Source organism: Chaetura pelagica, unplaced genomic scaffold (genome assembly GCF_000747805.2).
Source record: "Chaetura pelagica isolate M959 unplaced genomic scaffold, ChaPel_1.0 scaffold27, whole genome shotgun sequence".
NCBI classification, from domain to species: Eukaryota; Metazoa; Chordata; class Aves; order Apodiformes; family Apodidae; genus Chaetura; species Chaetura pelagica.
Window position 1 is genome coordinate 2,092,022 of NW_009954020.1, and position 24,684 is coordinate 2,116,705.

The 24,684-nt window shown below is 38.3% G+C and overlaps 1 protein-coding gene across 1 annotated transcript in view; it reads right to left on the minus strand.

Moving 5' to 3' along the window:
* Nucleotides 1–24,684, minus strand: part of ADCY8 (adenylate cyclase 8 (brain)) — a 146,848-nt gene that overhangs the window by 93,993 nt on the left and 28,171 nt on the right. The window contains exon 3 of the mRNA XM_010002280.1: nt 9,663–9,812. Within this exon, the coding sequence (XP_010000582.1) occupies nt 9,663–9,812 (150 nt within the window). The remainder of the gene's footprint in view (nt 1–9,662; nt 9,813–24,684) is intronic.

Here is a 24,684-nt window from a genome sequence, read left to right on the forward strand (position 1 = left end):
TGTTCTGTTACTTTTTTCTGTTTCAGAAATTACTAGGCAACCTCAGCAAAATACAGATTTTTTTTGACGATACTAGTTATTACAGCTAATGACATGGAAAATGGCAGAAAGCAACTTCTCGTGCCATTTACTTTTCAGCTTTATAAGACTAAATCACTGCAGAACAAGACGTAAAAGAGCTAGGAGGTCATCTATTCTGGTCAAAACAAGGAATACACCTTTCACAGACTTATAGTGTTTCAAAACTAAACAGCATAAGCTGGATAAAACTTCCCCTGTGAAGTTTCTATATGTGGGAGTAATGGTCACTTTCTGAAAATCAGATCCCTTTTAATAGGCTTGTGGGTAGGTACTTAAATACTGGTGGTGTGAAAGACTTGCCTTTTCATAAAGGTTAATACAAACATTCTATTTTACTTTAAATTATCTCAGTAATAGCATCAGTGACCTGACTGACTAGCTTAGAATTGGTACTGCTCATGGTCAGATAGTTTAAAGCTGTCATCTGGACCAGAGTCTATTAACTGTGAAGCTTGTAAGGACAGTTTTGGAGTCCTTCTACACATATTTCAGAGTACTAAGGAAGGTCAGCATAAGCTGTCCTAAAAATTCTGATCCTGAACAAGAAAGAAATATGACCTCAAAACAAGTAAGTATATTCAGAGCTCAGGAAAGGCACTAGTCTGATGAATATGGACCCTGGGGTTCTTTATTTAAGCAGAGATGACTGTACTGCAAACCAGCTGGCAGAAGTGTCTTATCACTGTAGGGGACTGAAACTGTGTAATTCTCCTTACTCATTTCAACTCTATCCACTTCCCTGAGATGATCAGCAAGGGTCATTAGTCACCAGCAACTGTGATAATGGCACTTTTTGGTGTGGGGTTTTTTTTAATTATTATTATTTATTATTTTTTATTAGACACTTCTTTTTAGGAAGGAGCTGAAAATATGTGAGGCACAGCCCAAAGCCTGATCAATGACTCAGTCCCATTCAATGTTGACCACTAAAGCATTTAAACAGCCAGGTTTAGAGATTAAAAAAAAAACAAAAAACAACCCACAGATTTTCAGAAAGTAGTTTTATCACTAGTGAATCCAAAAGCCACCTACTAGGAAGGAGAAATAGAGGCTTCCTTCTTACTAATGTATTTAGGGAAACCCCCCATTTCTGAAGTCATGACGCTCCTTGGGATTATTTTTCCCATTAATAAACTTCAGTTCAGGGTCTGTTTCTCTAAGATGGGCTGTAAATCTCATTATTCTATGTGAGTCAATGTGACTAGGAATTTGCAAGGAATGGGATAGAAGGCAGAGGATCATTGTATCTTGTGCAACCTGGTCTAAGTGAACCTGTTTTAGCAGCAGGGGTGGACTAGATGATATCCAGACATCCCTTCTAAACCCTACCCTTCTGTGATTCTATGATCTTGATTTTATCTTAGATTTCTACTTGAAACCGAATAGTGAAGGTTATATTCTGATGAGAAGGATCGCACATTAGGAGCAAATGTGAGGGAACAGCATCTAAAATCTGGCATGAAAAATGTTGTGTTTTCTATTGCAATTGGAATTGAGCAGGTGGGATGTTTCGAGACAAGAAGCTGCAGAAAATTTGCACGCTGGTCCTGTGATGCATTCCCTGGTACCTACAAAATCATAATTGCATGGAAATACTGCTTCTCCCAACTCCTATAAATAGGAAAATTCTGTCAAAGGACTTAGAAAACAAATCATCTTGTGAATGACAATATGGATAAGGATTGTAAAGAACAAGATTAAGTTTGCATATTCCTTTGCTAGTTGAGCTAACTAGTATGTTATATTTTATGTGTGATCCTGTAAGTAGCAAAAGAGCAATGCTGTCAATAAATTTCTATTGGAATCATGGTTCTTTAGAGAAAGACATTGAGATGAAAGAAAGTCTGGATAACTGGAAAACCTTTCTGAGTATATCACATTCAACAGACCAAATCCTATAAAAAAGAAAGCTGGCTAAAGTGCAATATCTAACCAGAGTTTTACACAGAATTTTTAATTGGAAGGTTATTGCTTGCCCTTAAAAAACATAATTACTATGATCACAATTTTTATTAATGAAGTGTTCTACAATGAAAAAGGAAGGTCATGTGATCTCTAAAATTCAGATTACTCTTTTCTAAAACCAAATCTGAACTCTATCCTTATGCCACTTTACAGGGATTTTAATATTCTTAGCATCAATGTAAAAAAAGATGACTTTACAGTGTTTAACCTTCTTAAAGTATCCTTTCCAATCCCAGTCCAATCTGCTCACTCTTTAGAGGTTGCAAAGTACTGACGGTTGATTAAAATCTAGATCTGTAAGAGCCTCGTAAAAACTACATGACATATAAGCTTCTTTAAAAAAACAAAACCAAAACAAAATGATAAACCGAAACAGAGTTCATCAATCTGCAGAGAGATTCTTAAAGCTGTAGGAAATAGAGATTGTTGCAGAGGAAAGTATGAAAAAATCCTCTGGAATTAGAGGTAGCAGGAAACAAATGGTCAAACAGAACAGTTTTCTAATGGAAAAAAAGACTAAGACAGGATTAGTGTTTCCACAGATAACAGGCAGGAGAGACTAAATATGCCAACAGCAGACTGTTCTGAAGACTAAGAGGTGTCTTCTACTTCTACTGCCCTCATACACACACTGAAAAAATAGAATATGTGTTCATACCCATAAAACAAAACAAACTTCTTCTCATAGGAACAAATGATTCTTTAGGGTGGTTGAAAACAAATCCTTTCTGGAAATAAAATGAAATAATATTCAAACTGTTTTAACTTTCAAAATTAACTTTAATTGAATTTGTGAAACCACCTATGAGAAAGATTAGCTGGAAAGTAAACACAGTAAGCCAGTGGCAGGATTGCAGGGAGGAAATATCTGCTAGGGTGATCTCACACAAGACTCTTCTCATTAGCCATTTAATGAAGAAAAGGCTTTTCTTGTTCCTCACTAATCTCACCAAACCCAAAATAATGCCTGCAGATGCCTGTCTTCATCCCACCCTGATGGGAAGCATGCCCAGAAGACAAGTAGATTGGGTATGATGCCAGCCTGAACCTTCTCACCTGAGTACTTCTTGCAAGACAAGAGGCAGATAGTGGTTGTGCCTCAATAACTCTCTTAGTAGCTCCTTCTTCTAGCCTTCTCCTCTATCTCCTCTGCCAGTGTGCTAGACACCCAAGAAAATATTCATAAGCAGTCTGGTCTAGTGTGAAGTGTCCCTGCTCATAGCAGGGAGGTTCAAACCTGATAATCTTTAAGGTTCCTCTCAATCTTAAACATTCTGTGATTCTGGTTCTAAGCCTTTAGGAAGACACTGAGAAGGAGTTTCATTTCCATATAATATGACTTTCCCTTGGTGGAATTTGAGGTGCTGAGATGATTCCTACAGAGTGAGGGGTCTGCTTGCTAAAGAATATGTTGGACGGTTATGTAAAAATACAGCCTAAGATGCTAATGTATTGTGTCTTTAGTACCTTTTAGCACTAGCTAAATTCACTGAAAATGCACAAATCTAGTGCTAAAGTAGAATAATTTTCTCTGTTTGGCTTCTCAGGATCATATTAAAACAGCAAGGATTTATTTCTGATTTGTGTCTTTGTTCCTCCCGACAGCTCAGCACAGCAGTGGAAGTGCAGCTTGGCTGGTGAGCTCTGCACCAGGTAGGGAGTTTTCTTTTCATGAGTAATGCAGAGCCATGGGAAAAAGAACAAACACCTCACCAGAGGATGAATATAAGCATCACAAAGATCTGGACTGATTTCACCTGTATAGTCAAACAACTGCAGAGAAGGTCCTTCAGTCTGAAGATACCATCAGGTGCTCTAAATCTACCTGAAATAATGCAAATGAAATGTTTCAGAGAGGCTTCATGTTATTTTTTTGAACAGTAGTCCAGTCCAGAGGTTATTCATGTTAGTAGGATGCAGTCTAACTACTTTGCTTAGCTGGAAAGCAGCCTCCCACCCCTATTTCGGTATTTTTAAAGCTATTTAGCTACTTAACTTCTGTGATGTTCCCTTCCCAGTCATTTTAAGCCTGTTTTCAGTCATAAGAAATTGTGCAAGTATAACCTTCTTGCACAATAATTGTTTTCAGGCATGTATAATGTGCCGTGTGTATGTGTGATAGAGGAAGAGGCAGAGCTACAAAGTTAACTGAGAGACTCATTATAATAAAATGGTCATATTAGACGGTTTAAAATGTTAGATAAATTTCAAGTAAAGAAGAATTGCTGGAGAAAGAGTAGGTAAGGACACTAGAGATACATTATAAATTCAGTTCTTCATAAAATCATCATCGCAATATGTGTCTGGATTTAATATGTCATTCATTTAAAACTTAGGGATTTTGTATGATGAGAAACAGAAATTAAAATGAAACTTAATACAGGTTCCTGCTCTTCACTGAGGGCATTTTCACAACGAGGGAAATGACATGTTTTGCAATAGCTAATTAAGTAAGTTATACTTTCTATTTTCATTGCCCAGATATGATGAAAGCAAAATTACCTGCTCTGTTCTTACAATAAAATCAAAGCAAAAAGGAAGACAGGGTTTTTGAAGTGGTTATTAATAAAGTACAGCACTAGGTGTCAACCCTTTTGAAACACATATATACCAGATCAAAACATTGACCCAAAACTTCAAAAAGGTAATGGAAAGTGATGGTATCCAGGGAACGAAATAGACTTAGGAAAACTGAGCACCTCGTGTTTGTTGTTTATTCATAATTATAATGTGCTGAAAACAAAACTGGTGGACACTGTATGGCTGCCAATTTTGGTTGGCTGATATAACTACATATATTAAGTAATATATATATATTTAATTAGAAAACATTTAAATTAAGTATTTAATGAATAACTGGCAAACTGAGACTGGTTTTACTACACTTTATTTTGTCTGTGCTGCCTTCTCTTGCTTTCTTCTCTGACATTTCTATCTCTATGACATATTTTTTTCTGGTGTTCATTAGCTGTGGAGTGTCATTTGAGCCAAGCTTTGAAATATTTTAGATCTTCACCAAAATATTAATTTTGTAATGAAAACTGAGAAAGAGGTAGACACAGATGTTCCTTCAGTTCCATAGGGTGAGGGGATTTCCAAATAGTGTCAGACAGATAATACCACACGGTTAAGTGCATAAACATCATTAGCAATAACTGCTGGAGCAATTCTCCTTTGTATCCACATTTCATGTTATTAACAGAGTGATTAGAGTTAGAAATTTCACTGTAATTGAAAATGCTAATATGTACTTGTTAACAACCCCAGGTGCTTCAAAAAATAATAATTAAAAATATTTTAAAATCAGATCCTTAATGAATTAGTCACTTTCAAAAATACAACTAGAACTTCTAAATTTCTGAAATATTTCTGAAAAATGTACTGAAAAAACCTTGTTGAGAGTAATGATAATGGGAGAGGATGGATGAAAAAAGATGTAGAGCTTAACTGAATAGAGTTCTGGAGACACAGAAATTTGAAATTAAGTCACTTAAAAGCTTTGAAAAATTTTGGCCTTAAATCTTAAAACCTTTTCCACCATTCAGGCTCTTCGCCTTCTACCTTCCTGAGCAGTAAGTGAATGAATCACACTTAGTGTAAAAGCTGAATTTGCATCCAAGGATATTTTCTGTGGATAACCAACCTATGGAACTACCCCAGATGTACCAAGACTGTACCTGGCACAGAGACATTTCTACAGAACAAAATGGCTTTGACTGTCAAACTGGAAAACCCCACAGAAATACTGAAACAGAGTGTGGATGCCTTAACCCCTGAAAACCCCACAAAAGGAAGAGATCACAAACAGCTGGAAAATAATGACATCTAGAAAACAAACTGTCATATCTAACTGTCCAAATTTCAGCTCTGAGTACCATGAACAACAACAAAATTAGTTCCTTCCCCTTAGTGGAATTTTGTGGTTTCATCTTCTGTTTTTATTAAACTCTACAAAAAATTATGATGGCAAATGAATGAATGAAAGTGCTTTCACTGAAAACATTTCAGCTCATCTATATGAAATTTGCCAGGACATAGAGAACCATCTTCTGCTTTCCACCACAGGACAGATCCTGATACAGTACGAACTTCATATTTGTATTCCAGAAAATCTGCAAATACTCATGAGAGGATTGTTAAAAATCTCTGAAACACAAACACATCTTTACTTATCAGTATCACTGTTTCCTTGTACTGCTCTTTGTCTCTGACAATATCCCCCACTTGTCTCTAAAACATAGATTCTGAAATGTTTGGATCAAAATTGGGTAACTTTTGATGACTGGCTCTTCTAGGCATTATACAGTAGCGAATAATGAGAGCAATAGAATTTGTAGTTATTAGAATGATGGCTGATTAGAGATGACAAATCTAAGGGATACTAAGAAATTGGAAGGGTCATTTTGAGAGTGCAGAAACTTGATTTCTTACTTTTAACAATGCACAGTAATGAACAGAAGTATATCTGAAGCATTTATATATCTGTTGTAATTATAAAAAATTGGAGTCTTATTCTGCAATTACTTGTAGAAGAGCATACCATTCCCTGCTGCATTTTTAAACTCATTTTTTTTCTTCCTTTAATTTTACTAGTCTTCTGATTTAAACAAAGTAAGGACAAAACTAGACCCTATGGGACCTATCTGGCCAGCTGTCATACTTCATATGACATGCCATACACATCACATGTTAATACAATTACCTATTGTAATATAATATTTTTAGCTTAAGAAGTGGAAGCTGTGTAGGGTGGAAACAAACCCTGAGAGGTTTTAATTATAGACTCATGGAACCATAGAATGGTTTGGACTTCAAGGGCCCTTAAAAGTCATCTAGATCCTATCCTCCTGCATGGGCAGGGACACTTCCCACTAGGTCAGGTTGCTCAGTGCCTCATCCAACCTGTCCCTGAACACTTCCATGGATGATGCTTCTACAACTTCCCTGGGTAACCTGTTCAAGTGTCTCACCATCCTCACAGTGAAGAATTTCTTTCTAATATCTAACCTAAATCTCCCCTCTTCCAGTTTAATGCCACTACCCCTTGTCCTGTCCCTACATCCCCTTGCAAAACATCTCTCCTCAGCAGTACCACCACTGAAAGCCATAAAACACTTGATTCTTCTGCAAGAAACCTTAAGTTTAGACAGCTTATAAGCGCAGGAGAAATAAATCAAAGGGGAACAGAATTCAGAATTACTGAAATTATTATCTGGAAGAACTACACAAACAATTATGCTTCTATTTTCTCTGTTCAATTTTATCTCCTCAGCAAATTTTTTAGGAATTTTCAAAATCCACATCACAACTATTGGCATGCACACACTTTACCCCTCCTTTTCCTTCTTTACATATCAGAGCTATTTCTATTAAGTCATAGAATGAATTAATTAAAATTCATCAGGATTGAATCCTTACTTTTAAAAATGATATGTACATTAACAGCTAAAATTATTTTTACATTCACATAAACTACAGATCCCCTGTATCAGTAAATATATATTAAAGATATAAAAATGCTACCAGTCACTGAATTACTGCATGTGGATACTCATCAAGCAAGGATGAACAAACTACTCAAGAAAACCAGTCACTATTGCCAGTCTTATTAAAGAAGATATGTTTATAAATTGCCTAAATAAGCCACTACTTCAGAAGTCAAGGGAAAGAACAGAAGACTGAAGGAAACAGGTACTCCATTCCTCAAGACATTCCAGTATTGGAATATTTTATCATTGTTGCTGTCCTTAATACAAATGAAAAGCTGAAAAGTATATGACACATATTCTTTATATATATATATATATATCTTTATAGATGTGCATTATAACACAGTTTCAAAGTTCCAACAAAATTAATCCAAAATATTTCAAAATGTTTTATTCCTAAATTACTGGTTAGTTTATAATAAAATTGACTTTAAAAGACATCTTTCATTTGGTGTTCTGATGCTTGTGTTTTACTCTTGTGGGCATTTTCCTTGGCCTAAATGTATCTTTCCTTTATGCATTTCCAGTCATATGATGCCTGTGACACACTACTTTGTTTGGTTATATGTGAATCTCAGTGGCACTGAGGTAACTCTCCAGGAAGTTCTGCCTTCAGGGGACAACACAGCCCTGAAAGCTTGCAAGGCACTGGGCCAAGACAAAATGCCCAGTTCAACAGTGACTAATTTAAAACAAATATGTCAGATCCAACCCCTACTTCCCTCCTCTTACACACAAAAATGATAAAAAATTAAACCCACCCAAGTGAAAACAAATTATCTTCTTTTTCCTAATGGGAAATAAAATTTCAGCTAAATTTTATTTCTAAAAAAATTAAAAACACAAAAAAAGCTTTTTAAAAATTTCATTTTTCATGAGAAAAAAAAAAAAATCTAATGGAATATCCTCAGAATCATCTGGAATGAGGAAATCTTTTTCTAGTGTTTTATAAATTTTTATCATGGACTCTATAAAATAATGATCAAAGTAATTCTTACAAAATTACACAAGATTACACAAGACAAATGCAAAACACTCCAAGCTCTCAAAAAACCCAAAAGCCATTAAAAAGTGGTTCTACAGTTAAAACAAGAAACAGAGCATTCTAGATCATAGCATCTTGCAAAACCTCTTTAGTCAGTAATGGCTGGAGAGATGTTCTGGCATGGGTGACTTGCATTGCTTATCACTGTCATGCATTCATATCGAGTCATTAGTAAAGTCTGGAATGTGAGATCTTCCTAGATCTCTGTAGAAAAACATGGCTTTTTGATAAGTCAATGAAATAAAAATGAGAAACAATATACCTGTCCACACAACAGAACAAAATGAATGGCTAAATTAATTTGATAATGAAATAGCAGTTAAACACACATGCATATATGTATATGTATTTACAGGTTGTATTTTGATCTTAATGCAAGTTTTGAAAGAGAAGGTGAACATTCTTCTGATATTTCAGAGAGGGTAAAATATGTATATCTGGTTACACCTCATTTCTGCTCCCTTGGTACAAAATAATAAGCAGCAAACTTCATTCAATGCCTCTTTTTCTGGATTAGAAAAGATAATATGTCTAAGAACAATCATGCTTTCTTGGCCCAAAGGTTCACCAAGGCCACCTGTGCTATTGTGCACAGTGGACAAAAGGAGATTTTTATGGAAGAGTTTAAAACCAGAGAAAGCACATAGTGATACTTCCCTGCAGTGGCCTCCCAGCTCCACAATTCACCTGTGAGCCAGTGGTGATGTTTTAGCCTAGACAGAGTTCACATCTATGAACTTGCTTAGTTTTCATTTGACTGGTACAAGTTTTAGGATCCAGAACACTCAAATATGAAATTCCTCCATTTTTAAATGCCTGCCAGTTGCTGTTTCATTTGATGGCCTCTTCTTTTTGTATGGGAAAGGACAATGAACAGCCATTCTCTAGTCATCCTGTTGCCCAGAGAAAAACCTTTAAGATGTCATATCAGGTGGACACACACCAGCAAAAGAACAGCATGAAGCTCACTGAACCTGCACAAACCAGGTGACATCACATTGGAGTCAGCGAGGCTACAAATGCTCAGTCTTGTCCAATTATCAATCCCAGTTAATACAAAAATAGAATTGTTTCTCCAATACCTGTCGCTGATTTTCTGTCTCTAGTCTCAGTCTGGCTTCTACGCATCTTCTGGTCTCCAGGAAGGCTTGACGCTGGGCTCTGTCTGATAGGTAGCTAATGAAGATTCCTGCAGTGTTCATACACATAAATAACACTGCCTGGGCTGCTATCTGCAACAAACAACAAATAGGATTTGATCAGAAGGAAAAACATCTGTTTAAAAAGAGAGAGAGAGAGAATGAGTGCTCTGCAGTCCTGTAGGCTGTAAAACTAAATGGTTAGGAAAGTTTGCATAAAAGAATCTCTTGGATCTTATTTAGAGGCTTCAAATGTGTAAAATTCTCTTTGCCTTGAGGAAGAAATAGGCAGTGTTTAGGGGCATTAAACTCTAGCTGAACCACAAATGATGTTTCCAAGAACTGACTCACAGGGCAGTAGTCAGGAATTATTACAACCATAATTAACAATTTGTTTTTGCATTGTCTCTTCTGTGAAAGCAACTTTGTGATTTGTTCCATGGCTTAGTTTGAGAACAAAGCCATATTAAGGAAAACAAAGTGCCAGTTAGCTAAGAATTAATATCAGTGATAATAGTTATTCTGTTATTATTGACCAAATTAAATAAATTCATTTTCAGCTGATGCCAAAGCACAAGCTTGCACAATCTGAGTCCTGAGGGATTCAACAGGGAAAGCTGAAAGGATCACCAAATTCTTGCACGGCCTCTGCCTGTGTACACAGACCTTTCCTTCACTGATGCCTACGTAAGATCTGCATTATTTTTCCTTGTACAAGCTGCGTCACAGCTTCTTCTTTTGCAATAGGAACCTAAAAGAGCCAAATGGGAGTGGATTCTCAGACAGTGTAAATTCCAGTACCTTATTTGTCTGTCATGGATACCTCTTTATACTCTGTATGTTTGTAAGACAGAGCACATTAACACCATCAAAATGAGTCTTGTTTGGGAAACCAGGTAACAAACATATAATATTTGCATGCACTACAGACAGAACAGAGACCTGCAGCCTGTTCCAATGAGTGACATGCCTTTTGATGAAGAAACTTTTCCTAATATCCAATCTAAGCCTCCACTGGCACAAACTGAGGCCATTCTCTCGTTCGATCCCTTGTTACTTCTGAGAAGAGACCAACCCCCACCTCACTACAACTTCATTTCAGGTAGCTGTAGAATGTTGTAAGGTCTCCCCCCTCAGCCTCCTTTTCTCCAGACTAAAAAAAACCAGTTTCCTCCGATGCTCCTTGTAATACTTGTTCTTCAGACCCTTCATTGCTGTTCTTTGGACATGCCAGATTCTTCATTTTGCCATTTTATACTTTTTTTTTTACTTATAAGAGGGTCCAGAATGAAAAATAAGTCCAGAAGTCATTAATATTCCTCAAATGCAGCACGCAAGTAAAAACTACTCCGACTGCTACCTTAGCTAGAGAAGCCATCAATGAACCAGCTAAAAATCTGCAAACTGCAGCTCCTTATCTTCCTGCCATGGTCCAGTCACAGCTGCTGTGCTGATGAGATCCCACTGAGTGCAACCTCCCTGGCAGGATAACACCTCTCTCCCAGTGGCAGACCAAGCGTGGAGCAGGCAGGTGCTACATTACCCTGTAGCCACAACACCTGCAGAGCAGAGCTGCTCAGGCTCTGATAGCCATGGATCAGAAAGCTGTGAGTGATACCTATAGAATCATAATGACATCAGAACAGACATACTAGGACAGATCAAATGTCCATCACTCAGGATCCAGACACCAGAGAGTGCCCAGGCAGGAGCACAACGATAAAACAGTAGATATGAGCAAAAAATAATGCAAACACTCAGTGATGTTTTGTCAAAACAGTTTTGAACATTCCAGCAACCTGTGGTTGCAGAACATCATGAGCTAGAGGAAGCATTTTGCAGTATTACCCAATAATTAGTCCCCCTAAAATCAGAGTGTGGCTTGTCCTAAGAGAAGAGAGAAAACACTCAGCAAAACTCCTTAATCTCATTGTGATGCTGTGCCTCAGATCTGCAGGTCTTGCTCCTCACATTCATGTGGTTTTGAAAGAGAGATTTGATATCAAATCAAATGCACCTGGCAGAAACTTCAGCTTTATATGCTCCTGTATGTCTGAATCTGCAGTAGTGTTCTACGGAAGTACAGAGAATTTACAATATATATGCCATGAAGAAATAAGAATGCATATCCTGGATCCAGCTGATTTATTTTTTTTCACTTTTGCCATTAATAGATGTTTATGCCAAATTTGTGAGAAATAGGGCATGATTTGTATGATCTTTGCATCTCCCTGGCTTACAGTGCCTCTGATCTGAAGCTGGCACATTCTACCTATCTGCTTAAATTTTTCTGATATCTTTCTGTAGTTAATTGTACCTTTGGCCACTAAGGCATTCAATAACAAATATTCCTACAATTTAATTAAGCACTTTGTGATAAAAATGTTTCCTTTTGTTTGCTTTAGTAATTTCTTTGAGTGTTACATCATGCTTATAGTATGAGTGACAATTTTCAATTGTATCCAGTTCATCTTCCTCTCATCATTCTTGAATTTACTGACTCATAACATTGCCCCTCTCAGCCCTTTCTCTTTTGAAGTGGAGCAATTCAAGACTGTTAAGTTTCCCTGCATTTGTCACCATTCCACTACCCTGTCACCTACCTTACTCTGTTTTACTGGAGTCAGGTTGCCCTGGGCCAGTCAGCTTCCCCCAGACACTCTCTGCCTTTGCTCCAAGATAAAAGAGAGAATGCAGTAATTCAGTCCATGACATAGCTCCCTTCTGGTGTAGGCTACTAAAAGGCATATGATGAGCTCACATGAGATAAGCCTAGTTCAGAATTAGGTTATTCAGCAGGACAAATGATATCAGTTGTGGGTGGCTGGGGGAGTCAACCTTTCAAAAAGTTTCATACCTTTTTGACTGGTTTAGAGATAGTCAACACTCACATATTAGGGATCCAGAGTATAGGGTGGGAAAAAAAAAAAAGAAATAAGCCTTTCATATGTGAAATGTGCATTTCAAGAGTGAAAGCAGTGCCAGGGTGCTCTCCTTTGCTTGCAAATTCGATTGCAAGTTCCTCGTGAGCCCAGTTCAAGTCACCTGTCTCTGCTAATGCTTGAGAGTAGTGCCACTCACTTCAGCAGGTCTTCTTAGAGCAAATGCAGTAGAATTTGGCCTTCAATTAGATTTCATAAACACATAATCTGATTTGGGGAAAGGGAATTATGAAAAACATGTTACAGCTAAAAACTCAGCTTACTCAGAGGTGGAATCTTCTTTTCTTACATATAGTAGTCTGACTGAAACCAATCTTAAGAGTAAAGCACTATGCCTTGCAGGGATACCTATCTGTGGCTCTTGTTTAAAAAAGATTAGAAAGAGACATATACAACTTGAGTCTCTTATCACTGTGTCTTTATCCTATAGGTAACTCTGGTAAATTCCAGAAGTCTTGCAGGATTTTCTACTGCCTCTAACGGCCAGAAAGCCAGGGCAGACTCAGATTCCATAAGATGTACACAGTTTCAAATCTTTATGACTAACCTAAAGATGATCTGTGCTCACACAGTTAGAAAACTGTAGAAAACATGAAAATAGAAAATATTTTCACAACATTTATAGACATTTAGTCTATCTGTACCTTGCATAGCACTCAAGTAAGCAACTCTAACAGAGACAGCAAGTGATTTCAAAAAGTTCTGAGTGATACATTTTGATGTTAAATAAGGCTTTGGATTGGAGAGGTCTGCTTCTCAAATATTTAAAAATGCAAATGGAAAGGTACCAATCATTATGTTGCTTGGGAATATCTGTGTAATAAGATTTGCACTGTCCCTGCTGCACTTGCACATAAACACATAATAGGATGGAGAGAACTAAAGAAAGTTACTTGACAAGATAATATATGTAGTTAGAAGTAAGCATTAAAAATTTTACTCCAAAACTCTACTTCCCATGTTTCTTATAGGAGGTGATTAAAAGCTCAGTTCACAGAGAAATAACTTGTCAAAGATATTTACATTGATAAAGTGTCCTTTAGACAGGCACCTTGGAGCTCTTTGCAAAATCAATATGAAAATTATCCCAGAAGGAAGCCAATGAAAGGAGAGGTTGCAAGTCAGATGAGAAAGATGAGTTTAAATTTGGTAGTACACATTGATGCAAATTATTTTTATCTGTTATTCATTGTTTTAAAAATATTTTTCTAAAACAGTGGAAACTGAGATAACATTTTGAGTGGATTTGGGAATCACCAGATCTCAGGCAAAGAAACAAGTAAAAGGCACTAGGAACAACTAATAGGGAAGAAGTAGAAATCAAAATATGTGCAATAATGTATGAGAACAGGAAAAAGAGAATTGAAAAGGCAGTGAAGTAGCTTACAAGTCTGTTGCAAAGTGATGGGTGATCCACAGTTTATCAAGACAGAATCACATGCAGTTCAGAAAACAGGAAATTCAGAAGAGTACAGGTGACTTAGTGAGAGCTGAGCTGTGCTAAGCACAACAATGGTGATTTGTGGGCATTGCTGCATTAAGTGCCTAACTGAGTTTGCCTTGAATTGGAGTTTACAGAGATTCCTGGGGGTTTCTGAACCACTGGGACTGAGTTAAAGAAGGGTTTGCAAATGCCAGAAATAATAATAAAAAAACCAAAACACCAAACTTTAAAAATCATAACTGAAGTGGGTTTTAAATTTGCTACAAGTTTCCTCTTTGAAAAGGACCAGTTGTCCATTTGGGAAAACTTCATAAAGCCATAAGGTCAGCTGCAGAATATCCTAATTCAGTACTTTTTAAGACCTGCCAGTAACAGACATTTATGGAGTATATAGTCATTGAGGCCTTCCAAAGGGCCAAAACCTGAGGAAAAATGAACATTTAGGAACATTCAACAAACCAAATATATTGGAAATATGTTGATTGACAACTAGCCCTAAAATATAGTAATTGCCACAGAAAATCTTAAACATGAATAGTTGAACCAATGGCAGAGTAGAGTCACATGGAAAGCACAGTGGAGGTGGAGGAGAGAAAACTGAAATGGTTTCAAAACCATTCTGACATCCAGGAGGTTTCTGAACTTGAATGTTACTACTTGTAGGGCAGAAAGAAGCCCTATCTGCTCTGCAGAAGCAAACCTGTTATCAACATCTTCAGCAGGTAATTTTGTTCTGCTGAGCAGAAGTGCTGGGGCTGACCTCACCAAAACATATCTGTAAAGAAATGTTTTCCAACGTAATCTCCAACTGGACATTCTCAAGGCAGATCAGTCCTAAAGAGCAGGATTTTCATTAATTCCTGAAACGAGCCTGTGGGAAATTATTTAAGACTTTTCCTATTTTGCTTTCTAATTTTGGATTGGCTTCAACAATGGATTAGAGAAGTTGTCAGTTTTGGGAAAACTGAGGAACTAAAGTTACTGTGCTTCTTTAAGAGGGCTTTCAGCATGTGTCACATAAAGAACTGGTTGCTATGGTAATTATTATTGGTTAATTAGGTTTGGAAAAGCATTTTGATTCATCATTAGTTGTTTAACTAAAAATAGCAGCTCACTGCAAAGTTGTTCTTTGTAACTAAAATGTTTCAGAAACCCCATTGTCCTCTCTCCCTTCTCCATCACCCCCTTGTGTAGGTTACTTCAAGGGAAAATAAGTTATACTCTTAGAAGAACTGATCATCAGGAATGAACTGAGTGTTGAATGAGAAGTCTGGGATTTGAGGCCAAAATGCTCTGCTTTGTATAGAACAGGAACATCTGGCAACACAGATTCTACCACTCTCTCTCTCTTGAACTGCAGCAAGCCTCTATCTCCAGCTGAGGCCATGATTTTATGAATCAAAGCTCCTGGCAGTGAAACTAGTTAGTACCTGTATCTCTGTACTGCCTCTTGCCCACCTTGATCCCTCAAAACAGCTTCCCCTCTGTCGTGCCAGATCAACTATTTGTGGGACCATGCTGTGAACTGCATCAGGGAACTTGGCCAACTTAAAAACCAAACATTTGGCATTGGCAATGGAATTTCTATCTAGAGAAGTTGTCTGATTGAGTTCACAGCACAGCCTCCACAGGGAGAGGAAGCACGTGAACATTCACAGTTGGCACTGCTGCCAACTCATTAAACTCAAATAATTGCTGCCTTACTGTTAACTCACCTTGTAAGTAGGTTTTTTTTATTCCCCAGGTTCACTCCTTCTGAATTCCCCTGGGTCTAACTGCTAAATGCCAATGGCAGTGATAGAGGGGTTTTTTTTGGTCTTTTTGGGGTTTTTTTGGGTTTTTTTTTGTTTATTTTTTTAATTGTGGATGCTTTTTAATCAACATTTATTGGAAACAAACCTCTCCCACAGAGATGCCCAAACTACTGCCATGATTTTCCAGAAAGCTTATCTGTCCCTTATCTTTTCTATCCTATCTATTCTATCCAATACAACAGCTGTTTACCTCCTACTGACTGCTGGAGTGAGTGCTAACTCTTTTATCTGATTGACATATACATAGTTACTGAAAGACAGGAATACACCATACATACCTACATCAGAGGTGGAGAAAGGTCTTTTGTTTATTCATGGTAAACATAGTCAAGCACTGGCTATGGTTAAGAGCTGTAATTTACCCCACCTACCTCTAATTTGCTAAATGTGAAAAATGGCATTCGTATCAGTGTCATTTCCTGATTTTGTCTTTAGAACTGATTTCTGTGGTTTAGCTGTGCACAGCTCCCATGGGAACATTGTTCAGATTCTTCAAAAACTCAGCTCTTATTTATGCCTCTAGGAAAGCCGAGGTTTTTTAGAAGTCTGGCCTTGCTGCTTCCAGAGCAGGCATTACAGGACTTCAGTATGTACTTTGGGATACATTCTGGCCTTCATTGTGCATGAAATTTGCAGCCTGCAAGGCAGGCTGACCCTATAAAAACTCAAGTGTACCCCAAAGAATTATTAGATTACCCTCAATGAGGGTAACTGGTCTCAGACACAGTTTTTTCCATCCTAAGGCACAAAATCCCAACATGTTTATTGCTCTGCACTGTTCATGATTTATAAAACACAGACCATTTCCCTCTGGACAACCACATGTTTGCCTAAAATCAGTTGTTCTAGCTTGAGACAGAGTTCAGAAATATGTATCTTTAATATTCAGAGCAAGAGTTTAATTTGTTGTTAGAAAAACACGTATTTCCTTCTTGCCCTTCCTCTCATTGAATCCATTAGAAATTTAGAAAATTTAATGTTTGATTAAATTATTCATAGGTAGCTCCAACCATGTAAGTTGGTAAGTCAGCTCTGGACTATGACAAGACTTTTGTAACATGGTGTGGTACAAGAGATCTTTCAGAAAAATCATATCATATAATATCATATCACATGATAAGGGCAGACAGATAAGGGCTGACACAACTTGAGTGACACACAGAGGCAGACAAGCATATACATAACGCTGCTAGTGCCATCAGGCAGCCCCAAATGGCAAATAACTTTCAGTACATCTACTTTAACTACCCTTGAGTTTTTTCTGAATTTTAGGATTCATGCATATTATTAATCTGAAACATTGATCTAAAATTTTAATCTAAAAAATCTGATCTTAATCTAAAAAGATATGTATTAAAAAGAATCTATAAAAAAGTCTATTCTGGGACTTTGAATAACCTTTTTTTTGTGCTTTACTTTTAATAGATATTGAAGTGATAAGACAAGTCTGGGACAATGTCAGTAGTAGGGTCATAGCCCATGCATACAAGCCAATGGACAGAGATGGGAAAATGATCTTCAATTTTTAGTAACTGTTTTCCATGACTACAGGGTACTCTGCTGAACTCTCTCTCTGACCCTCATCTAGGAACCCATCCTGAACTGCACAATGAAATCTGGTGATCAGTCTCCTGAGCAGGACAGCACTCCTTTGTCAAAATTTTGCAGGCAGGTTGCTATCACAAATACTTGATATGTTCTTATTTAGAAGGAACCACCTTATCCTCTGATGCAAATAATCTCCCCTATTCATTCTTGTCTGTGTGCTGGTTAGGTACCTTTTCCCTCTACTCTGAGACAGCTGCATTGCAGGGTAATTACAAGAGGAAATCTCAAGCCAAACCTTCAAGATGTCATAATATCTTTATCCAAAAGCTTCGCCTCATTTGCGGTGTTTAGGTGAATGTAAAAGACTCAAACAGGAATCTCTGTTTTCTCCAAACACACGTCACCTTGAAACCACAGCATATGTACTACAAAATCAATTTAAATTACCTGTGCTGTATAACCAGGAGTAGATGCTGTAACAACCCACAAAAATCAGCAGAAACCAAGGTACAGCATCCACCACCCTCATATTAAAGAACTTTTTCCTAATGTCCAAACTAAATCTACCCTTCTCTAACTTGAAACCATTACTCCTTGTCCTGTCATTACATGTCCTAATGAACAGGTCTTCCCCAGCCTTCTTCTAGGCTGGAAGGTCCCCCTGCAGTCTTCTCTTCTTCAGGCTGAACAGCCCGAACTCCCTCAGCTTGTATGTAAATGTAAAGCAACCATGGAGTTCCTCATTTTGCACTTCCATATTTCAGACTCATGAACCTCAGTCCGACATTAATTTTTTTTTAAGATTGTTTTGTTTTGTTTTTTAAGTGGAAGTTGATCTCCCTTGCAAGCTGCACACTTACTTTGCAAAACAAACACCAGAGTAACTATGTTCAGTAAAAGCCACATTCCATTTAAAGCCACTACAGAATTAAGTTTCTCCTAATAAAAGTTGCAGCATCTAAACAAAGATTTATATGACAATAATCTGAAATAGACGGACACATTCACAACATCCTAGATATTAAGAATTAAAAATAAGTCCTGGGTGTTTTTATAAGTAGTCTTTGCTAATTGCTAACTTTTAACCTTGCACTGCTTACATGGATATTGTAGATAACTGTCTCCCAAGTCAGATGTACCAGTGTTTGGGGAATAGACATCAGACATCACAGATGCATTCTGAGTGAAAAAAGTAGTCCAGTTGACAACCAGTCTGGAAATGTCTGAGAGCATCCCTGAGCATAAAGGTGAGCCTGGACACCATAAAACTGGGACCTCTAAAGTGAAAGACATATTTGGAAATTTTCCTAGAATTATCTCAGTAGTTCTGTTGAAGCCAAGGCAGAAGAACTCTCAGTACTTCTTTTAAGAGATTATACAACTGATTAGGAATAATGGTAGGAAAAAAAAAATGTCATAAAAACTGCTTTGCACCATTGGGGAGAGTTTAACTACATTTTAAGGAAAACAGAATTAGGCAGTCTGCATTTCTGCTAAATGGGTTTGGGGTGCTGTTCTGCACAGCTGTTTTTATTGCTCTAGATAATGGCTCTTATCCAAAGTAGGATGTCAAAACTGAGCAAGCAATAATTATGTTAGTAGAGCTGACAGCAGTTCGTCTTTTCTGACACACTTCATTGCTGTTTTCATCTGATCAGATGTGTCTGTATCCCAGCAGTCACCTGCAGTGGCACTGGCCATCATCATGGTTTGTGCACGGGTGAACCTGCTTCGGTGCATTCTGCAGAGTTATAGCAACAGCTTGCACAGGAGAAACTTTCATTTTTCTTCCCAGCTCTGTTAGGCCAGGTCATGTGTGTTTTCCTCTGAATTTTCAAGCTGTGACCACAGGTGTAAAAAAGAAACAAGATTTTGCAGGTAATTTTTGCCCCTTTTGTACTGTAATGGAAAAAGAAAGCAATAGCAAAACATAATGATCTTAAATTACTCCTGGACTCTTTATCAAGAAATAAAGACAGCTTTATGAAAGCCACTCCAGTCTGGGTGAGAGTGGGATTAACACTTATTAAAAAGTAAATTGGATTAACTGAAGTAGTACTAAAATACTGGCAATGAAAAATAGATGAAGGATATCATACTGTTGAGTGTCCTTTTCCAAACAACCCTTGTCTTTCAAAGCCTGCTTCTACTCTGATGGGAAGCTCTGCAGATCATCTGGTTGTGTTAATCAATTATATCTGCTGGCAAACAAACCGCTCTCCTCAGCTGTTCTTTTTTAACTTACTGGCCAAAATAAATAAATAAATTAATAAATAAATAAAGCAAAGACAAAACTGTGTTGGTAATAAAGGCTCTTTACACTCTATTATCAGAATTTTTAAGTAAAGGCCAATGGCAAGGCTGTATCTTTCTCCCAGCTGCACCAGTAAGCAGCTCTCGTTTCCCACCAGGAACATTAGAGACAGAGTTCACCCACTGACTCTGCAGTTGATTGGTGTGTGAGGTGCCAGGAGTTGACTTAAAGATCCCAGACTAGGCTGTAGGTTTGCTAGACCAGAAGTTATATGGAAAATATCTCCTCTCTCCAAAAGAACCATTATGGCTGCTCTGCTTCTACTTTAAAATATTTTTGCAAAAGTGGCCTGAAAACTCTAGTGAAAGCAATTCAATATTATTTTTTTTCCCTCATTATCTCCTTATGGTTTTGACTATGATGATCCTCTGAAAATCAAGAAAAGACATAACTTTGCAATGACATGTTTGGAGTCCTTTCCTAGCAAAACATTAAAAATAAAAATCAGCAAAGAACACACACATGGAGAATTGTCAGATTTGGAAGGGACCTCTAGAGATCATCCAGTCCAACTCCTGTGCTAAAGCAGGGTCCCCTAGATCCTGCACATCATTCAGGACTGCATCCAGCCAGGTCTTGAATATCTCCAGAGAAAGGGACTCCACAACCTCTCTGGGCAGCCTGTTCCAGTGCTTTGTCACCCTCATAGTAAAGAAGTTTTCCCTCATACTTAAATGGAACTTCCTATGTTCCAGCTTGTGCCCATTGCCCCTCATCCTGTCACTGGAAACTGCTGAAAAGATTCTGGCTGCACCCACTCTTTAGATACCAATAAGCATTAATAAGGTCTCCTCTCAGCCTTCTTTCTCCAAGCTAAAGAACCCAAACACCTACTTTCTCAGCAATCCCTGCTGCTTACTGGCCTGTAAACATGGCAGTTCACAGCACCTGGAACCTGCCCTGACTTTGCAGAAACCTTGGGTAGCATAAAGGTAATGGACTGTAGTCTGACTTCAGTGTCCACTGAACTTCAGGCATCCTTAGCCATACTGAGAACCAATGCTGGTATGACCCTGGGAGACAGCAGGAAATGGAGAGCATGTGAAGATATGGATGAACCTGCAAGGAAAACTTTAGGATGGTTAGGGATGGGGCAATAAGGTCCAGGACCCTTTCTTCTCCAGAGCTGAGCAGACCACAGCTTAGGCTCAGTGAAATTCATGAATCACTCAAGGTTAAATATGAAATTTATTGATAACTATCTAACATTACTCAATATTCTCTTTAGGTTTGTTTTATCTCAAAGTTTTGACTCTCAATTAGGAGCTATCCTGGAGAGAACATAGGGAAAGGACATGGGAGCAAATGGAAATGTACCAGACAGAAGCCACGAAAGGTTACAGCATTCCAGACCAGCTGGATTAAAGCTTTATCTCAGAGAGTTAGACAAGGACAAACATTTTCCTTTGTGAAACCTGTGGGTGTTGTTTTGCCGTTAGTCACACTGAATGCTTCAATGTGGTGAGCTTGAAGAAGTCAGACTGGCATCAAAAGTACAGAGAGTGCTGTGGGAAAAAGTTGACTCAGTCCTTTGGCTGGCAGAATCCACCACAGACAAATAATGAAGGATTAGTTTGCTTCTGCCACTTTGCTAGCATAGGAGACACAGAGTGCAGGATTCACTCTGCATTGACTCTGGTGTGACCTAGGACTAATTCCTTTGAAGGCAGTGCCTTATTCTGGTGCAAAACAAGGATAGGATTAACATCAAACCCTGATATTTACTGTGGGCCAAACTCTTCTTGCCTGACAATACAAGCCATGCCTTTGTTTTCACTCCTTGTGTAAGCATGAGAAACTGGTCTGCTCGGGGAATATTAAATAAATGATACAACACAAAACAACCGCTGTCTGTGATGCAGGATAATGAATCCTGCTGATACTACTGAGAGCTGCTGGAGAGTATTAAATCTTGATGGACATAAACTAATTAGAGAAGTTCCCCAGATGTTTTACATCAGCATAGCTGTGCATAAGTCCCTGCAGAGTTTGAACCAATGAGCGGCCATAAGAGCCGTACACCTTTCCTAGAACCATAAAATGGTGTGGGTTGGAAGGGACCTTAACAATCATGTAGATCCATCCCTCCTGCCTGGGCAGGGACACCTCCCACTAGATCAGGTTGCTGAGAACTCCATCCAGCCTGGCTTTGAACACTTCCAGAGACAGGGCTTCCACGAGATCCCTGGGCAACCTGTTCCAGATTCTCATCTCCCTCATAGCGAAGAATTTTCTCCTAAATTTCCCCTCTTCAAGTTTTAATCCATTGCCCCTTGTCCTCTTGCTACAAGCCCTTGTAAAAAGCTCATGTATCCACTATTTAGATCAATGTAGCAGCAGACATGATACAGAAATATTGCTCTCTTAGGGGCACTTGGCAGATGAGTACTTGAAAAGAAATTGTGTGTGGCCTTGGAGTTGCTGGGGTAGCAATATGAAAGCTGACACTGCTGAGTGTCATTGAACAACAAAAAAAAATGCCAGAATTTAAGTCGAGAATTATTAAACAAAGTGGATTTCTTATTGGAATTTCAGGCAGTAGAGAGACATTACTTTGAGCATTAAAAGAGAAAACACAAGTCAATGTTTTAGAAACTGACCTGCCCAAAAAGTTGATGTTTTTTTTCAAACCTGACAGTTATAATAGTTAAATCTAATGAAAGGGCTTGAGGAGAAAGGACTCAGTTAATGACAGGGTGAGACATTTTTTAGTGTTTAATGCTTGATCCAAAGCTTGTTATATTTGATGGAGATATGCCTACTGGCTCTGATGGCTTTTTAAGCAGTTTCCTCCCACAGTCTTGGTTTCTTAGCTATCAAAACAAAAGCAAAATTAAACACTTCAGATAGCCTAGGGAATCTTTTATGTCTCTGTTTAAAGAAGAAGTACATGGAGCTCTTGGAGTGAGTCCACAGGAAGGCCACAAGGATGATCAGAGAGCTGGAGCACCTCTCCTTTGAAGACAGGCTGAGAGTTAGGGTTGTTCATCCTGGAGAAGTGAATGCTTTGGAGAAACCTTATTGCTGCCTTTCAGTACCCGAAGGGAGTCTACAGGAAAGCTGGGGAGGGACTTTTTACAAGAGCATGGGGTGATAGGATGAGGGGGGAAGGATTTCAAGCTGAAATAGGGTAGATTTAGATGAGATATTAGGAAGAAATTCTTCACTATGAGGGTGGTGAGACACTGCCACAGGTTGCCCAGGGAAGTTGTGGCTGCCCCCTTCCTGGAAGTGTTCAGAGGCAGGTTGGATGGGGCCTGGTCTAGTGGAAGGTGTCCAGCCAGTCAGCATTGGCCAGATACACACCTTCCAAGGTATTTATAAAAGTTTCAAAATGCAAAACATTAGAATTTCTGTTCTTAAAGGGCAAATAAGGCCCCAGACAGACTCCACTCAGAGATCCTTTCTTTTTTATCCAGAAAGTGCAGTGCTGAAAGCAATTGAAACTGTGTCTACAAACTTGCTAATCATTGATATTAAGCTGACATCTTATAGCCAACACTGTACAGTGTAAACTACATTAAATTCTGGGTAAAAGTAAGGGCAAATGTTGTTACATAGAAATATTTAAGGTTCAGAAGAGACCAAAAGCATGTGAGGAACATACGGGAACTCTCAGCTCTCATTTTCTTCTGAGTTCAACTGGAAACTGAAATGGAAGAGCCATTACCACTCAGAATTGGAAAACACTTTTGGGAGACGGGGCTCCTGCTGACCTCAGTATTCAATAAAAATCTTTGCTGAGGGAAGACACTGCTGATCTGCAGGACTTGCACTTACAACATGTGGTAGCTCAGGAGCCAGACCTGTCCAGGTCTTGCAGAAACACAGCAGAATTGCTGGATTTAGATGGGATCATCCAGACCTTCTGAAAATGTGTTCAAAACCATGCACGGTCAATATGCCACTCATCAAAATTATGATAGTGATAGAAAAAACCCAGGATGACCTACCTCTACCTAGCACCCTACTTTTACTAAGAACAAAACCACCTGTATCCCACATGTGTTTTATGCCATCCTCTACTCTGAACAGAAAACCCAGAGGCATGAATTTGCAAAGTATTGATCATTACAAAGAGATTCCTGCATCTGACAGGAGTAGTAATGGCTGTCTAAAAATCTTTCATTAAGGGTTTCTCTATGGTTGCTCTGAACTGCTGATGCTGATTTCGTAGTCTAGAAATGAAGGCATTTTGCTGAAAGACTGAAGCACCCTTCAGAACATGCAAAATGTGATTAAAATATCCTGGTAAGGTCAGAGTTTATTGCCCTTGAAGAGAACAAAACCCACCACATTTCCTGAATTACAATTGTGTGCTGTTAAGGCCTTTTTCTTTATTGGAGAAGGAAGAGAACATTTTGTGCCTGTCCAGAAGTAAAAGCCCAGTTCTCATCTTTCTGGCAGGGCAGGAAGCCTTGGCCCCAGGAAAGGTGCTGTGTTATTCCAGTAACAGAAAGCAGCCTCGGGTCTCATAGAATGTGAGTGTTACACATGGAGAAACTTTGCAACACATCTCTATATTTACTTACAGCACTATATGCCTATATTGTTTCCATTGTTTTCATGTCTACCATATATCTAAGAATAGTTCTCAAGTCAGCTGTAGTCCCAAAGATTTCAGAGACAACAACTGTATTTTTAATGTGCATAGGTTCTTGTATATTTTGCTTAGAGCAGGAACAACCAGAAAAATTATTCTTCTTTGTAACCTGGCATAGGCACCACAGATGTGTGTGATGAACAGTCTAGAATAACAGGCTGAGAGTGTTGGGGTTGTTCTGCAGGGAAAAGAGTAAGCTCTGGAGAGACCTTGTAGCAGCCTTCCAGTACCTGAAGGGGCTACAGAAAAGCTGGAGAGGGGCTTTTTACAGGGGAATGTAGAGACAGGACAAGGCATAAC